The sequence below is a fragment of the Mycetomoellerius zeteki genome, unplaced genomic scaffold (assembly GCF_001594055.1).
Source record: "Mycetomoellerius zeteki isolate Tzet28-1 unplaced genomic scaffold, Tzet1.0 scaffold216, whole genome shotgun sequence".
Classification (NCBI taxonomy): domain Eukaryota; kingdom Metazoa; phylum Arthropoda; class Insecta; order Hymenoptera; family Formicidae; genus Mycetomoellerius; species Mycetomoellerius zeteki.
The window spans coordinates 139,831-155,376 of NW_017257128.1; the positions used below are offsets into that span (position 1 = coordinate 139,831).

The 15,546-nt window shown below is 37.1% G+C and overlaps 2 protein-coding genes across 4 annotated transcripts; one reads left to right on the plus strand and one right to left on the minus strand.

Moving 5' to 3' along the window:
* Nucleotides 1-10,855: 10,855 nt before the first annotated feature.
* Nucleotides 10,856-12,747, plus strand: LOC108722746 (myb/SANT-like DNA-binding domain-containing protein 4). The gene is made up of 5 exons (XM_018448020.1): nucleotides 10,856-11,280; nucleotides 11,425-11,823; nucleotides 11,913-12,007; nucleotides 12,088-12,520; nucleotides 12,719-12,747. Exons 2-5 carry the CDS (start codon nucleotides 11,427-11,429, stop codon nucleotides 12,745-12,747), a joined length of 954 nt encoding a protein of 317 aa, XP_018303522.1. The 5' UTR covers nucleotides 10,856-11,280; nucleotides 11,425-11,426.
* A 164-nt stretch (nucleotides 12,748-12,911) lies between these two features.
* Nucleotides 12,912-14,417, minus strand: LOC108722748 (putative nuclease HARBI1). 3 transcript variants are annotated; one of them, XM_018448026.1, is made up of 4 exons: nucleotides 14,024-14,417; nucleotides 13,701-13,960; nucleotides 13,041-13,608; nucleotides 12,912-12,978 (listed from the first exon to the last, which is right to left on the minus strand). In XM_018448026.1, the coding sequence occupies exons 1-4, from the start codon at nucleotides 14,248-14,250 to the stop codon at nucleotides 12,966-12,968; spliced, it is 1,068 nt and encodes a 355-aa protein (XP_018303528.1). In that variant the 5' UTR covers nucleotides 14,251-14,417; the 3' UTR covers nucleotides 12,912-12,965. The 3 variants fall into 3 exon arrangements, with proteins under 3 accessions (XP_018303528.1, XP_018303530.1, XP_018303527.1); XM_018448028.1 differs by having other exon boundaries at nucleotides 13,041-13,518; nucleotides 13,674-13,960; XM_018448025.1 differs by having other exon boundaries at nucleotides 13,674-13,960.
* Nucleotides 14,418-15,546: the final 1,129 nt, after the last annotated feature.

Consider the following 15,546-nt stretch of genomic DNA (forward strand, 5'->3'; position numbering starts at 1 on the left):
CTCTGTCCAGTTTTCCTCCCGAGCCCCGACCCTCGCGAGACATTGGTGTGCGTGCGCTCACCAACGTACCGGGACGTTGGTGTGTGCGCGCGGTCCCCTCGGACCCCCGATCTCGTCGGTCGTTCCGTGGCGTTGAGTGGGGTGAGCGGGCAGCGGCAGTCCGACGCGATCGAGGGCAGACGCGCGACTAAGGAGGAATGCTCCGCGACTTTCCCGCGCGATGATTCGGTTCCCGCACAATCGCTCTTTTTTGCGAAATCGCCTAATTCAGCATTTTCAATACGAATGTGTATCGATTCCCGCGCGATCGCTCTTTTTTGCGAAACCGCCTAATTCAGAATTTTAATACGTTCACTAAAAAACAATGTATTAATAATATGTATTGCACTAAACATGTATTGTAAATAAAAAAACATGTATGTTAATATATTCGTGATTCTTTCGCACCGTCCTCGTCTTTCCCCGCGCGATGACTCGGTTTCCGCGTCATCGTTCACTCTCGTTCTCTCTTTCGCAATTGTTATTTTCGTGTATTTTAGTGGTGTTTACTTTAATAAAATGCAATAGATTTTTGTTTATACAATTTAAAAGTTTCTTTTATTATATGTGCGTATATATTTTTTATAAGTATGTACATATATTATATATGTATATATATATATACATAAGTGTATGTATTTTTTTATAATTATGTGTACAATTTATATATATTTTTTTGCGTATATATTTTTTTATAAGTATGTACATATATAAGTGTGTATTTTTTATAATTATGTGTATAGGTATACTTTATATATAATAAGATGTACATAACCCAATTTTTCGTGTCTTCCTTCCGTTTTTTTTTTAGTCGCTCCTGTTTAAAACAGAAAAAATATTACGTTAGTAATTAAATATTAAATCGTATATTGAATGAAATGTTGCAAATAAAGTACACACATAATAGAGTACTTACAAGTCCCAATTTTCGGGTTCAGGATCCACCTCGTATGGTTCTAACCCGAATAACTATTCGAGGTACATGGGACCATCCTCCCACATACGATATATGACATCTTCGCAGTACCACCGCCGCTCCGCGCGTACGAAGTGGCGGTGGTCGTGGTTGGTGAATCCTTTGATTTTAACATCCCCACGCCATATATTCTGTAACAATGTATTATACAGGGTGAGTCATTTTAATCTATGGATCCGAATATCTTCCAAATTACGGATATCTACAAAAAAATGGTTTAGATAAAAGTTGACCAGGACAGAGGGGGTCATTTAATTGTACCATTAGTTTTGACCTTGAGGTCAATTTTGAAGGTCATTTCAAGGTCATGATGGTTTTTTTAAACGGGACACCCTATTTTTGACTGCGGATTTCGAAAGAGCGGAAAATTTTACATCAAACTTGTCTTATGAAAAAATTGTTTTTGCGACCTTGGAAAGGTCAAAAATGAAGGTCAAATGCCTGAAAAACGATCTGGTGTACTTTTTCTGTCAAAGTTTTCTGTCAAGCTAGTCAAAGTGATTTACACTTTTACAATTCATTGACTTGTTTCAAGCATTATGCACATTTGTGTTACCCAGAAAACCACGTCATTTCAGAAAAAGTACACCAGATCGTTTTTCAGGCATTTGACCTTCATTTTCGACCTTTCCAAGGTCGCAAAAACAATTTTTTCATAAGACAAGTTTGATGTAAAATTTTCCGCTCTTTCGAAATCCGCAGTCAAAAATAGGGTGTCCTATTTAAAAAAACCATCGTGACCTTGACATGACCTTCAAAATTGACCTCAAGGTCAAAACTAATGGTACAATTAAATGACCCCCTCTGTCCTGGTCAACTTTTATCTAAATTATTTTTTTGTAGATGCCGTAATTTGGAAAATATTCGGGTCCATAGATTAAAATGACTCACCCTGTATATTTATAAAAAAAATAATTATAAAATAATTCTATTTATAAAAAAGTATAATTAAAACTCTTACCAAGGGGATTATTTGGACGCCTAATTCGTTTTTTAGGCATAAGCGCCGCGTCCGCTCGTTGTCAACCATGAGATACTCGAAATGTAAAAAACAAAAAAGTAGAAAAATGATCTAAAAAAAAATGTTATATTAGAAACACTTACCCCTTTCACTGGGTACTCGTACCGAATTTCTAATAGGTTCTTCAAGTTATTTATTTTTAATGCACTAATACTGTTTATATATGTTCTTTATTGCACAAGTGACACAGACTGACAGATCGCGACGACTCGAGTGACAATTATAGTATATCATATATGATTATGCGCCATTTCCTTTTTCTTTTCTCCTTTTTTCCTTAAGTATATTTAAAATGTAGAAGGTAGGGGTATAAAATAATGTTTTTTTCTATATTCAAAGAATATAATAGTTTTTTATTTATTACGCGATGTACATTCGTTTATTGCTCTCCGAAGACCAGAGCGATCAACTCGCATTCGATGATATCGTTGCGGTCGAAGGATTCGTCATCGTACACCGTCGTTTTCAGCATGTTCGCAGATTCCGTGACGGTGGACGCGATATCGAAAAATCGTGAGAATTTTTGGTCGACGTTATCGATTATTGCAATTAAGGAGGAAATGAGACGATTTACACAGTGTTCGAGATTAAATATATTGAGCACGGTGCTTTTCGACATGGATAGACGAGCTGTACTTGTTTCTAAACGCAGTATTGATAGATTGTTGATTCGTCCGAAGCGTAACGTTAGATTTCCAATGCACATTGAGGACGGCGCACGTATCCCTTTATTCTCATCGTACTGCAGAAGGGACAATATGACTCGTTTTTGTTCGAGAAGCTCTTTCCAGATATCGGGTGAAAGTGGAACCTTTTTGCCGTAACAATCTCCCAAAATGATGTTTACATAAGAAGGGAGTTTGACATTGATACCGATATTCAAGTATTTGAGGATTTTTATCTCATGGAAAAAATACTACGCAAACGAGGAAATAAAGTGTATGTGAAATGGTTGGGAATGAACAGTTCACATAATTCTTGGATAGATAAAACGAATGTATTGTAAATTCTGTTTTTTATTATAAGTTTTTATTATAATAAAAAGATGTGTCACACACATTACAACGGTATTTTATAATGCCCCCAAGGTAAAGTAGCGACCGAATCGGGTACAACGTACCGCTTATCGTCATACGGATTGAGAGCGAGTTTCAATTCAGACACCGTGTAGACCTCGTGCAATGTCGATTGTATGCACGACTGCCGTCTCAGCTGTTCCATTCATTCAAACACTGCATGTAATCGTCGAAAGTGATCGTTTTCGTGACTACGTTTTTCTTAACATCCTTTATTCTTTTCATATCGCTCCTTCCGATCACTCTCAATGCGTACATCTTCGCTCTGAGTCCTACGAATTCCGTCATAATCGCACCATTATTTTCATCTTTCATCAAACCGGGTATTTTGATATTAACGCGTGGAATATCATATGCGTTTCCCTCGGGGTAATCGCTCGTGTCGAATTTCGCGATATCACGCTTGATGTTCTTGTATACATTTTTACACTCCAAAAGATATATCAAGCTGTCAGTGTCCATGTACATGATCTTACACTTCGATCACGATACAACGGCATTACATAATCGTAGTGAAATTCATACAGACGCATCTTGGATATTTCGAGAATGCACATACCTACGTATATCGGTTTGTTCAATTTTATCTCGAGTTTGTGCATTTCGACACAGCAATTAGATCTTCGGAAGACACTTCTGCTGTGAAAGTTCGGTTTCGCTTCCGCACCGTATCTCGCGTCCCAACGCGTTACGAATCGAACGTCAACATGATCGCTTATGTTCTCCATTGTTTTTCCAAATACCGCTGTTACGTCCAACTCCTAATATATGAATGGATCGTTTGAGAGAAAGAAGGAATGAGAAGGATGGAGTATGGAAGGACGTTAGAGCAGACGCTATGTCTCGCATGCATCCGAGTGGAAGGGGATGGAGCGAGTCGAACGCACTTAGGTGACTCCAAAATATGGGTCAACGCCCCGACGCTATGACTCCGATTTCAAGAGTCGTACGATCGTAGGTCCTTTTTTACCCGGGAAAGGACCGTGCGAATCTTTATTAGCAGGGGCCGATATACGAATGAAAGAAATTAATACTAAAGTATTCTATTTAAACATATAATTATTTTTATTGACTAATGATTCCATTAGGGGCGAGTAACAATTTGAATATTATAGTTATTATTATTATTTCTATCGTGGTCCATATTAATAGCTTAAATTTTAGGTTCTCATTAACAATCTATTTTTGTTACTTTAAACTAAATTACTTAACAATTAGATATAATACTTCTTAAAGAGTAAAAAGTATGTAAAGATGGAAGTGTATATGTCTGTGTGTATTCGCGAACATTAATGCGGACCTGGATGATAAATACAAAAAAATTTGTGTCGTGAAATTAGAGCGAATGTGTGTAAGAATTTTCGGCGGAAGGAAACGACAGGGCGGATGGAAATTAAGTAAAGGTGATTATTGGATTTCATTAATAATACAAGAAGAAGGGGGGAAGAAATTTAGAAAAAAACGTACCGAGACTAAGAAAGGATGGGGAGAGTAGGGAAGGAAAACAGGGATATAAGCGTCTGAAGGTTGTCCGGTTATGGCGTTTCGGACTTCGTCGGGATCTGCGTTTTCGAACGTTATAGTAAAGGCGTCTTGGGGCAGAGGATCGGTGGAAATTTGAAACTGGGAAAAAAGGGAATTTAAGGATCGGTGATAACCATGGTGGTAATAGTAATGAGGACGAGCTGGGGGAATTTCGGTCACGAACTCCACGCTCGACGTGGAGTCGGCGGGATAGGAAGAACGGGAAAGGGGGGGGGGTGTGTCGAGAAAAATTCGTTGAGTTAGGAGAGATAAGATGGATTCCGCGTCAGGGGAAGGAGAACGAGGAGGACGTGAAAGGGAGAGTAGCGCAAGCGGAGGTGAAGAAGCAGGTGGAGAGAAAGGAACTGGAGGTGAGCAAGGGTGTTGATTTAGAGAATGAGGGATGCTAGGGGAAGAAAGGACTGAGATTGGGTCTAGAGTATTACTAAGACTATCACTATTATTTATTTTATCGCTGTTATTCAAGGTGGCTAAAAACTCGTGATAGGCTTCGTCTAGGAGCTGACGGGCCTCCCTAATCCACTGTCTCCGTTGGCATTTAGCCGCGCGGGAAACCCGGGAGCGACGTGGTCGGTCACCCACTACGAGATTTGAATTGATGAAAATTATAGATATTTTATACCCGGCTCTGCATTAAATGGCAAATAATGAAAGGGTGGGGTAGAAAGTGAAAAGAAAAAAAAACACACAAAAAAGAAAAAAATAAGATTATGTGACTCACTTGTTTCGACGAACCCTCCTGAGATTTGTTGGTGTTGTTGGTACGAGACCGGCTCAGGAAAATGCGGAGAAGTAGCGCGTTGATCTTGAATCTGCTGCCACAACTCTATTATTTTAACTCACTCTACCTTCTACTGTTATTGCGTTGTAACTTGAAGTTAATTCTACTCGACTACTACTGTCAATTTTCAACTCTAATTTACTGACTGTCAATTTTCAACTCTATTTACTGACTGTCAATTTTCAACTCTATTTACTGACTGTCAATTTTCAACTCTATTTACTGACTGTCAATTTTCAACTCTATTTACTGATTCTCGGCTCGTGAGATCGCGGTTTATATAGGACTCTTTTTGGAGGTGGATCCTTATGGGATGTAATAGCTTGACCGATTAAGATTTTGATAGGCGGGATTTGCCCCAGAAGGGTACTGGTGGTCTCTTTTGTTTAAAAAATTTAAGATCACCGAGAGCTTATTGGTGAAATTGACTTTAGTCATCCGCCTCGTTTCTTGCATCGGATTGGTCAGTTTTGGGTGGTGTCGCCAAGGATAGAAGTGGGTGGCTAGTGTAAACTTTGATTGTCTCGTGTGAAACTTATCGCTAGATTCGCAATCTCTTCTTAGAACTATATCAAGAAAGATCGTCGTCCGTTACGAATCCACGGTATTGGATGACGATAAACAGATTCCTCTTCGAGTTTCAAAGGTGTAATCTATGATTTCTAAACTTCCGCAGCAACTTGATATCTAGTCTTTGTTCAATTAGCATCGGTCACCGGTGTTGGGTTTTATCTCCAAGGATATGGAGTTACTACTATGAATTGATTCAATTATTTATTCGTCTATCGAAAGAGGAATCTATTGCGATCTTTTGTTTTGAACGGATCGTGGTCTCTATGTCTGGAATTTCATCGCCCTCAATCCCGTGGTTGATATTTAGATCCATGGTGAAAAATAAGGGGTAGATTACTCTTTGATTACTCTCTCTATAAACAGTCCGAGACTGTTATTAACTACTTATATTTCATAAATAATATCCGAGTGACGATCGATCTTCCACGAAAGAAAAGAATCGTGGAGTCTACAGGACGTAACACCGCGTTATTCATCAATTTGTAAAGATTCTTCTCGAATTCGTTATTCACGAGCGTTCTGAATCTAGTATTAAGTTCGATGTATCCGCGAAGCCATGGGGATTGTGCAAATTGTAATATTTGATGAATTTTTTTCACGTATAATTCGTGCTGAATGCATTGTTGTAAATTACGATAGTATGTGACGTAGCGCTCCTTATTGTAGAGTGTAGCCAACAGTTTATCATTTCGTTTCCGGGAGGCTGTTCGCGAGTGGGACAGAATGGAAGGTCAGCATGAGCGTCATGAACGCTTTGTGGATATACAAGGTCGACTTCTAGAATATAACCGATAATGGAGTCTGACGACAGACATTACGTCAAAGCGCTCGACGTCATCGATCCATTGAAATTCTCCGTACGGTAAGGATTCGAACATCGCCCAACCATACAAATTATTCACATCGAAGTACATGAGGTACGTCGAGAGTTCTGAAGGATCGTACGAAGGTGCATACTTGTTATTAGCTCGCGCATACCTATGCGAACATTGACTTAAACCACCGCGTATACTACGCTCCATAAACATCGCCATATCGATGTCAGTGAGGAATTCGAATCGAATACCGGTGTATTTCAACATAACGTCCCACGTGTATCCTGGTAAAGTGTAATAATACATCGGATCCAATCAGTAACTCTCAATACACGTATCACGAAAATTTTCGAAAACGTCCGCCAATAAAAGCACATCCGTCTTGAGATACAAATCGCTGTAATCACCGAGAGTCTCTATGCAAAAGCGTCGCCAAACGTTCGTCGCGTGTTGATAATCGTCATCGAAAACGACCTCGTCGGTTAACGAACTCGTAAAACGACTCGCGCGGCGGCAAACTAGTCTCGTCTAGCTTATCAACGCTGTCGACGTACTCGTACGGAAACACTCCTTTACGCGTAAGCAGATCAAAATCCTCGGTGTTAATATTGAGAAATTCCGACCGCGTGATTTTCAATTTACTCTTGTCGAGATACGATACCAATTTCTCGAGACTAGTACTGAGAAATTTAAACGAATCCATAAAACGCAATTTCACATGTCCGTTCCCCACTTGACTTTCTCCGTATCCTTGACATATTTCGTAAACGATATATAATTTTCTTTCTTTATCGATAACAAATACACGCTACCCTCAAAACTGTTAGCAATATCTTTTATGATAAAATGCGCGTCATAACCCGAGAAGCTATGAAAAAACACAGGAATAACGTACGAATCTTGATAATTTAAATTACAACGTGAATGCGCGGGACCTCTGTAACGTCCAGTTAAATGACAATGATCGCGTACGCGCAAATCTCTTTCTTCGAACGGTTTTTCACAGATGTAGCAATGAGTCGCGTCTCGAAATTTTTTTCACTCGTTCGATGTAAGCCCCGTCATAGTCACGTTCTTATCAAATATTGTTTTCGCGCGATGTGTCAAATCGTATAATTTATTGACAAATCATGATACGCAATCCTCACCGCAACGAGATCAGTATACAGACAGTTTCATCGTATACACAACGTATGTAATAGCCTACGCTGAAAACCCTGTGATGTTGATAGGTGAATCTCGAAATATTTTCATCGCTGGTCTTCTTCTCCAGTATACACTCCAAATCGGCGTAAATTACAAAGGGAAGTCGCTCCTTCTTGTTATAATTATGAAACGACAACCACTTGTCGTTCTCGTTCGGAAGAATAATAGCGCAATCGTTCGTCGTAGCACAGTCAACGACGTGAAGCGAGAACTTCTCGCTCGTAGGAAAATAATCTAGACATCTGTAAAGTAACAATTCATACACGTTACACTTTTTATCGCTTTGTATAAAAAAACACACTTAGTTATTCGTACCTACCTATCACACAAATACTTCTTTTTCGTATTCCTGCTCAACTGGGAATCAATCGTGATAGATTTTTAATCCATGTGAAATGACCGGTGACGTTTTCGCCGCGTCGCGAATCTTGCAGATACAACAGATTTACGTGTTTTTCTCTCTTGTCTTTGGTGAGACGAAGAGGAACGATTATGTTGTCATCATCTTTTTTTCCACCTCTCTTTCGTTCGGTAAATACGTTGATAGATATAACATTCAAACGTTCAAATTTCGTAATTTGTTTCAAAGTAACGGGAAACTCGATACCTTCGAGCAGCAACACTTCCGAATAATGTGGATACTGCGACGATCTGTACGTGTGACTATCGGTTAGATACAAAGCGGAAACTACCGCCCACGCGAAACACGCGTTATCCATTGAGTGAACATTAATTACTGCTCTCTTCATTTTTATGTACTGAGGTACATCCACCCAACATCCCGCATGCATAGGATTGTATTTATTTACATTTACAATTAAATTCAATATGCGTGATAGCGCCCATCCACTGTCGCGTTCCTGAAACTCCTCCAGAACTGTTAAAATATCATCTATCACGTGTTTATCGTACCACTCTGGCAGATCGGACGCAGCGAAAAGCTCGTAATTTTTCGTAGTGATACTTTTAACAGATCTCTTGAGATCCGCGAAAAACTCGCCGTTGAATATCGTATTCACTTTTAAGCAAACGTGTCTCTGAAGATTATCGCGTATCCGGTCGAAAACGGTGTCCCTCACGTCATCGAGAAATTATCGAGGCTCAATATAACTCGAATTTAACACCGCGCCAGTCAGTACGCGATTACTGAAAGCTGTTTCGATTTCCAACCATGAAAATTCTCTTTTTCAGTTCGACATGTTCCGAGCCCACGTGTTCAAAACGTTTTCGTAACGTATTTCTCAAACCTTCCAATCATATTATTCGAGCGATCGATGCATTTACAACTCCGGTAGATATTCGCCGACGTTTATCATTTCGACACCTCTCTTGCAAGAGGTCGAGACACTTGTCGCATTTTTGCACCCATACTTTATACACATCCGCCTTATCGATGCTCGTCGCACGATGAAAAAGATCCTCCACCTCCTCCTCCTCCATCTCTTTATATTAAATTACTGCTCTCGCTTACACATAAACTAGAATGGTTTCACCATAACTATCTAAAGGTACGTCTAATTTAATTTTCTTATATATATCTTTCGAACATGGCTATCATTACCATAGATTTTCCGTACACTCTTCAAAGTTTCACTCTCATACTTTCTCGCGCGACTATCGAGAGCTATTACGGTTTTCATCCACAAAATTTCTCGCGGACATTGATTTCCAATCGCTCTCCGTAAATGGTGTGTAGCTAAATTCCTAAAGAATGACTATTCTCCTTCACATAGGATGCAAACGATATGGGACTCGGTAACACACTCGTGACAATACAGATCATCGTCTGTATTTGGAAAATCGTAATGATACAGATCGCTGTCCGTACTTTCGTTCAGACTGTTATCGCTTGACATATCGTGCGTTCAAAAAACAATGCGTGAAGAACCTTACCCCGTACGCATTTATATATTGTTCAATCATCGGAAACGTAGTGAATAAAACTGTAACTCCGTCTTATCGTTTGTAAAGGAATACGCGTTTTGAAAAAATAAAAGGTGCGCACAAGAGAGAAATAGAAACTCATGACGCATCCTATAATATTCACAGGACGTGATATCTCTACATACATACACACGGGATAATGGAAAGAAAGCAATATTTTTATTATAAGTGTTTTTTTAATTGCACTACGAAATACATCGATTATAAGTTCGACGTTTTTTTTAAAAACGTGAAATAGTTCAAAAAAACATCTCAATAAAAAACTTACAAAATATCGAGTAAAAATAAAATTAATTGTCGATGTCGATTTATGACGTTATGTGACTGACAAATCCACGTTATTTGTTACTTGCTTTGAAATCGTGTTCACCGCTTAAATAGTTTTAATACATTCTCTAACGCGCAATGTTTACTGTGTCTTCCACAACGGAACGTATTAGTCGCATCTAAATTTTCAAGAGATTCAATGTCTTCGTAATGTATATCGATCACAACATCGTCACTGTTCAAAATGTCACTTAACCACTGCCGCTTTTCAAGTCCTTTCACATATACGATAGCTTCGTTCTCCCCTAGTACAGCTTCCGAAATCAAACGCTGCGCCATACGGTATAGTACCATGCCATCGTTCCATCGTAATCCATGATGATGTGACATCAACCACGAAGCGTACGACTGATCGGATTTCGTTAAGAAACGCCACGGGACCCGTAAAGATATAGTGCGTCAGAGTATTCCCATTTTTCAATACTGCTATTTCCTTAACAACGAATCGTTTGTCCACGACGAACCCTTAAAACATGCACAACGATTATGACGAGTTGCAAAAAAAAAAACGAACAAGAGAAAAAAATAATAAAAAATACCTTATAAATCGACGAATGTCGGCACCATAATGATGAGTGAGATGTGTCGTCGCAAACGAATACTAAAGAAATACCATAATCGTGCGGTGTGTCTTTTATATCATGTCCCCGTTGAGGATGTGTATCTCTACTTCTCTTAGGGCCGGTTGTTCCATCTTTCGGTAAATCTCGGCTTATTCGATAGATTATTACCTATAGGATAAATCTTATCCGGCAGTTTACCAACTACTTATACATGAGCGTTGTTCCACGACTATTTATCCTACTGATAGTTACCTGTTGGTTAAGAGCGATATATCGCGATATTTATTTCCGGAAACGTTTGGCAGCAACTTCAAGTGGGTGCAAACTAACCTATCACTGAATTTACTTGGCTGCGTTCAGCGGCCAATGTATTGATATGTGTTTACCTTCGACAATCTTAATCTTTATTTTCTGGTAAGCTGTTTTTTTTTATTCGCATATACAACATCTTTATAAAAGTAGAATATAAGTAAGATATGTATCACAATTATGTATCTAAAATAAATAAATGTATTACAAAATATAGTATCTAATATATTTTAATAATTTATGTTAAAGAGATGACCGAAAAAAAAAAGAGAGAGAGAGGTTCCAATTTCTCTAACAAAGAAGTTGAGATATTGGTTTCAATAATTCAAGAGTTTAAAAATATAATAGAGTGCAAAAAAACAGATGCCACAACTTGGCGAGATAAAGATGCTGCATGGGAAAATGTAGCGAAGGCATTTAATTCCAGTTCTGGTGAAGTTTTTCGATTGAAAAAAGCATTAAAAGCAAAATATGAAGATATTAAGAAAAACGTTAAGAAGAAATTAGCACATAATAGATTAGAAACCTTCAAGACTGGTGGAGGTGAACCACAAATTCGTTCCTTAACTGGTATCGAAGAAAATATTATTTCGATGCTACCATCATCTATAGAAGGTTTACCATCTGTGTGGGATAGCGATCAACTAGGTATATATCATTTTATAAGAGTTATATAGATATATATATATATATTATATATTTTGTATAATTAAAAATATTTTATGGGATTTTAACAGAAACGAGCCAAAAAGATGCAATAAATGTAGGTATACAGCAACATTCTACGAATGCAAACGACACTATACAGGTGGATGATACTCATGTGAAGATGGTACGTATATTGTAAATATATTGATACGCATATTTTGATGCAATAATAAAATAATGAAAAGCATATTCTTTATTTAACAGATTAGTCCTACAGGATCAGTTGATGAACAATTTCATATGGAATTCTTAATCACTTCTGATAAAGAAAATAATGAAGAAAATGAGAATAAGTCTGACAACCAAGATTGTAATCAAGGAACTGAGAAGAAAAGATACGAGACTGGTGTTTCTATGTTGAAAAAGAAAATAACACCAGAGTTACGCACTGGCAAAAGGTTGAAAAAATTGCATCAGCCACTTGGCATGCATGAAACCTCAGGACGAGACCGAGAAATGAAAGAAGAACTTCATCAACTAAGAATAAACATATTGAAAAAAGAACTAGAAATTAAAGAAAAACAATTTTTCGCAGAAATCGAGATAAATACAGAACGATTAAAAACTGCTAAAGTTGAAGGCGAAATGAGGGTTTTGCAAAAACAAATAAAGGAAGCTAAATTAAAAAAACTACATTGTGATTAATTAATATATAAAGTTCCTTTCTTTAATTTCCAGTTCTTTCTTTATTATATATTAATATGATACACTATTTATTACAATAGAACAGAATTTTATATATTTCTTCATACAGCATATAAAAGATGTGCTACTATATATTAAACATTACATAATATTATAAGAGTTATAAATGTTACAAATGTAAAAAATTTAGGTTACGTTACGATAAATATGGCTATATGAAAATAAATATTTTTTTTACCATATTTATATTACTTAAATATTACAAGAGATATAAATGTTACATATGGTTTATATAAGAGTTATAAATGGTTTATGTTACTAGTTTATGTTACTAGAAAAATATGGTTTTATAAATAAAGTTTTATTGTTTCCAATTCTAAATAGTGTTGTATAATTTTTCATTTCTGATGTCAGAATATATTAACCAGTTGTACATTTCAACGAACAAGACTGCAAAGAAAAATTTAGTTAAAAAGAAATATTTTTCCAACTTATGCAGAAAAAAATATTACCCTGCAAAATATATATCAATTAATGAACGTCGTTCATTTGCATTATTAATGCCATTATTATATTGTACTTCTTGGACTTCCAATTCCTCAATTGCAGCTTCGACTTCAAAATCGATTACTGGATCAGGTTCTCCCATGTTTCGTGCAATATTGTGCAGTACTGCAGTAGCTACTATTACAGCTTGTGCAGTTAAAGGATGAAGTCTTAAACCAAATGCCAGTGCAGCAAATCTTCGTTTCCATACTCCAATACATCTTTCAATGACATTTCGTGTTCGTATTTGAGATTCATTATATAATTCTTCAGCTCGATTATGAGTTTCAAGCAGTGGTGTAAATAAAAAGTTTGAGCAAGCATAACCACTGTCACCAAGTAATAGTGCATTTCCTATTTCACCATTAATAAATCTTGCACGTACTCTGCTAGCATTAAAGATTGTAGCGTCATGGGTTGAACCAGGCCACCGTGCTACAATGTCTAAAAATTTTAAAGTACCATCACAAATAACCTGTACATTTATAGTAAATATCCCTTTTCTGTTCCTATATACTTCAGCTTCTTCTCCACCTATGTGTGTAAATATAAATAAGATGTAAATACTATAAATTTATCAATCATTTTCAATTTAATACCTGGCGACAGTATTTTGATGTGAGTACCATCAATTGCCCCTACGACTCTGGGGAAACAAGCAATATTGTAAAATTTTTCTTTTGTTTGCCTTAGACTCTGATTCGTATTAGGAAAGTTAATATATTGTGGCCGTAAAGATGCTATTGCTGTTGTAACCTTTTTTATAATCCTGCACATTGTGGATTTGTGAATACCACCAAAATCAGCAATTGTGTCTTGGAAGGTTCCAGTTGCATAGAATCGTAATGTAAGTAATAATTGGTGTAGTGGTGACACAGCATGATTTCTTTAATAAAAATGTATGTATATTATAAATAACCTAAAAATAAAAAATATATTTAATATTTACCTGTCAGTCCTGCTTCTTATTGTTTCTTCAATAAGATTTAAAATCATCTGAACAGTGCGTTTGTGAAGTCGAAATCGTCTAACAAATTCTATGTTATCATATTCATTAAATAAATCTGGACGTGGACGAACTGTATATCGTTTACGGCGCACTATTATATGTATTTCTTCATCAGATGAGTTTTCATTATCATCACCATAAAGAAATACATTTTCACATAATTCCATTTTCGATACCGTACGTAATATCCAAAATCACACAAGATTAATCAATGTATATGCACAAAACTTGGGATAGCATACCGCTCGCTGTGATTTTTAACTTCACTATGTACTTATCTGTCAGGTAAGTGGCTTACACGATACCCAAAGTATCGTGTTATTTACCTGTCAGTAATGACCATTTTACCAAGAACATAAATTTTACCGAAAAGTGGAACAACACTCTATCTATTAGATAAATTACCAGATAGTTTATCTGAGGGTGGAACAACCGGCCCTTAGCAGACAAACGGATGCGCAATCACAAGAACGAAAAAATTATAGATATATGTAAAATATAGATCATCACGATTATACGATCATATACGATAATTTCTATGCAAAAAAATAATATTAATATAACGTTTTTTCTCTCTCTTCCTTTTTTAATAAACGTTATTTATTTCCTTCGTCGTTCCTGGTACTTTCCTCATATCGTCAGCTACACAATTCAAAAGCTGATTTATCATTTGCTGCTTACAATCTCTAGGGGAAAACGTCAAAAACTGTGTTCTCAATTTTGCATGTTTCCACCATTGGCGTTTTTCCTTATTTTTAATATCGTGAACATCATACACATCTAGACGAATCAGCCGATGTCCAGTTTGCCCTCCCGGAGTTCCTACGGTGTAAAGACAACCATTGTCCAATTTTGTAACGTATTGGGATATTCCGTCAGTTTTCTGCTTCGAGATTGAAGCAAAAAGCGCATCCATACAACTACCACCACCACCACCTCTAGGTGTCAATTCTGGCGACGACGTGAAAATCTCGCAATCGACGATCGATGTATCAACAGACGTCGATGTTTGACGTCTAACAAACTCCTTAAGATCGTGCAATCATTCGAAGAAAGTATTTGTTGTCATGAAATCTTCCATAAACGCAGAACGCAAGTTTTTGCTCTTGGGGGTAGAGAAAAAATGATTCAACTCTTCCATAGAATAAATAGAATTCAACATACCCTTCTTCTTCAGCACTTCCAAAAAAGACATTAACGCATCCTTCATCGTCTTTGCCTCCCTCATACGTATCGTGTTCGGGTCTATTTTTCGCTGATTCAACATATCTGTATACATCCAATCATCATTCTCAGATTTTTGATAAAGAAAGTATTCGTAATCCATGTCTGATATATTAGATCGATTAAAGAACCCATATATGTTTCGCCCAATGTATCTTCCTCCTCGTTTAATAGTTGTTCGGCAAAGTTCTCGGAAGATTTCGTCGGTTGATTTAAGGGGATGCTGGAGTCTCCTTTTT

Coding starts and splice junctions, on each gene's coding strand:
- LOC108722748 (XM_018448025.1), bottom strand. CDS start 14,250: ATGGAATTATGTGAAAATGTATTTCTTTATGGTGATGATAATGAAAAC. Junction 13,961..14,023: donor ATAAGAAGCAGGACTGACAG/GTAAATATTAAA, acceptor TTTTTATTAAAG/AAATCATGCTGTGTCACCAC. Junction 13,609..13,673: donor CATCAAAATACTGTCGCCAG/GTATTAAATTGA, acceptor TTACACACATAG/GTGGAGAAGAAGCTGAAGTA.
- LOC108722746 (XM_018448020.1), top strand. CDS start 11,427: ATGACCGAAAAAAAAAAGAGAGAGAGAGGTTCCAATTTCTCTAACAAA. Junction 12,008..12,087: donor ATGATACTCATGTGAAGATG/GTACGTATATTG, acceptor TTTATTTAACAG/ATTAGTCCTACAGGATCAGT. Junction 12,521..12,718: donor TAAATTAAAAAAACTACATT/GTGATTAATTAA, acceptor TAAAAAATTTAG/GTTACGTTACGATAAATATG.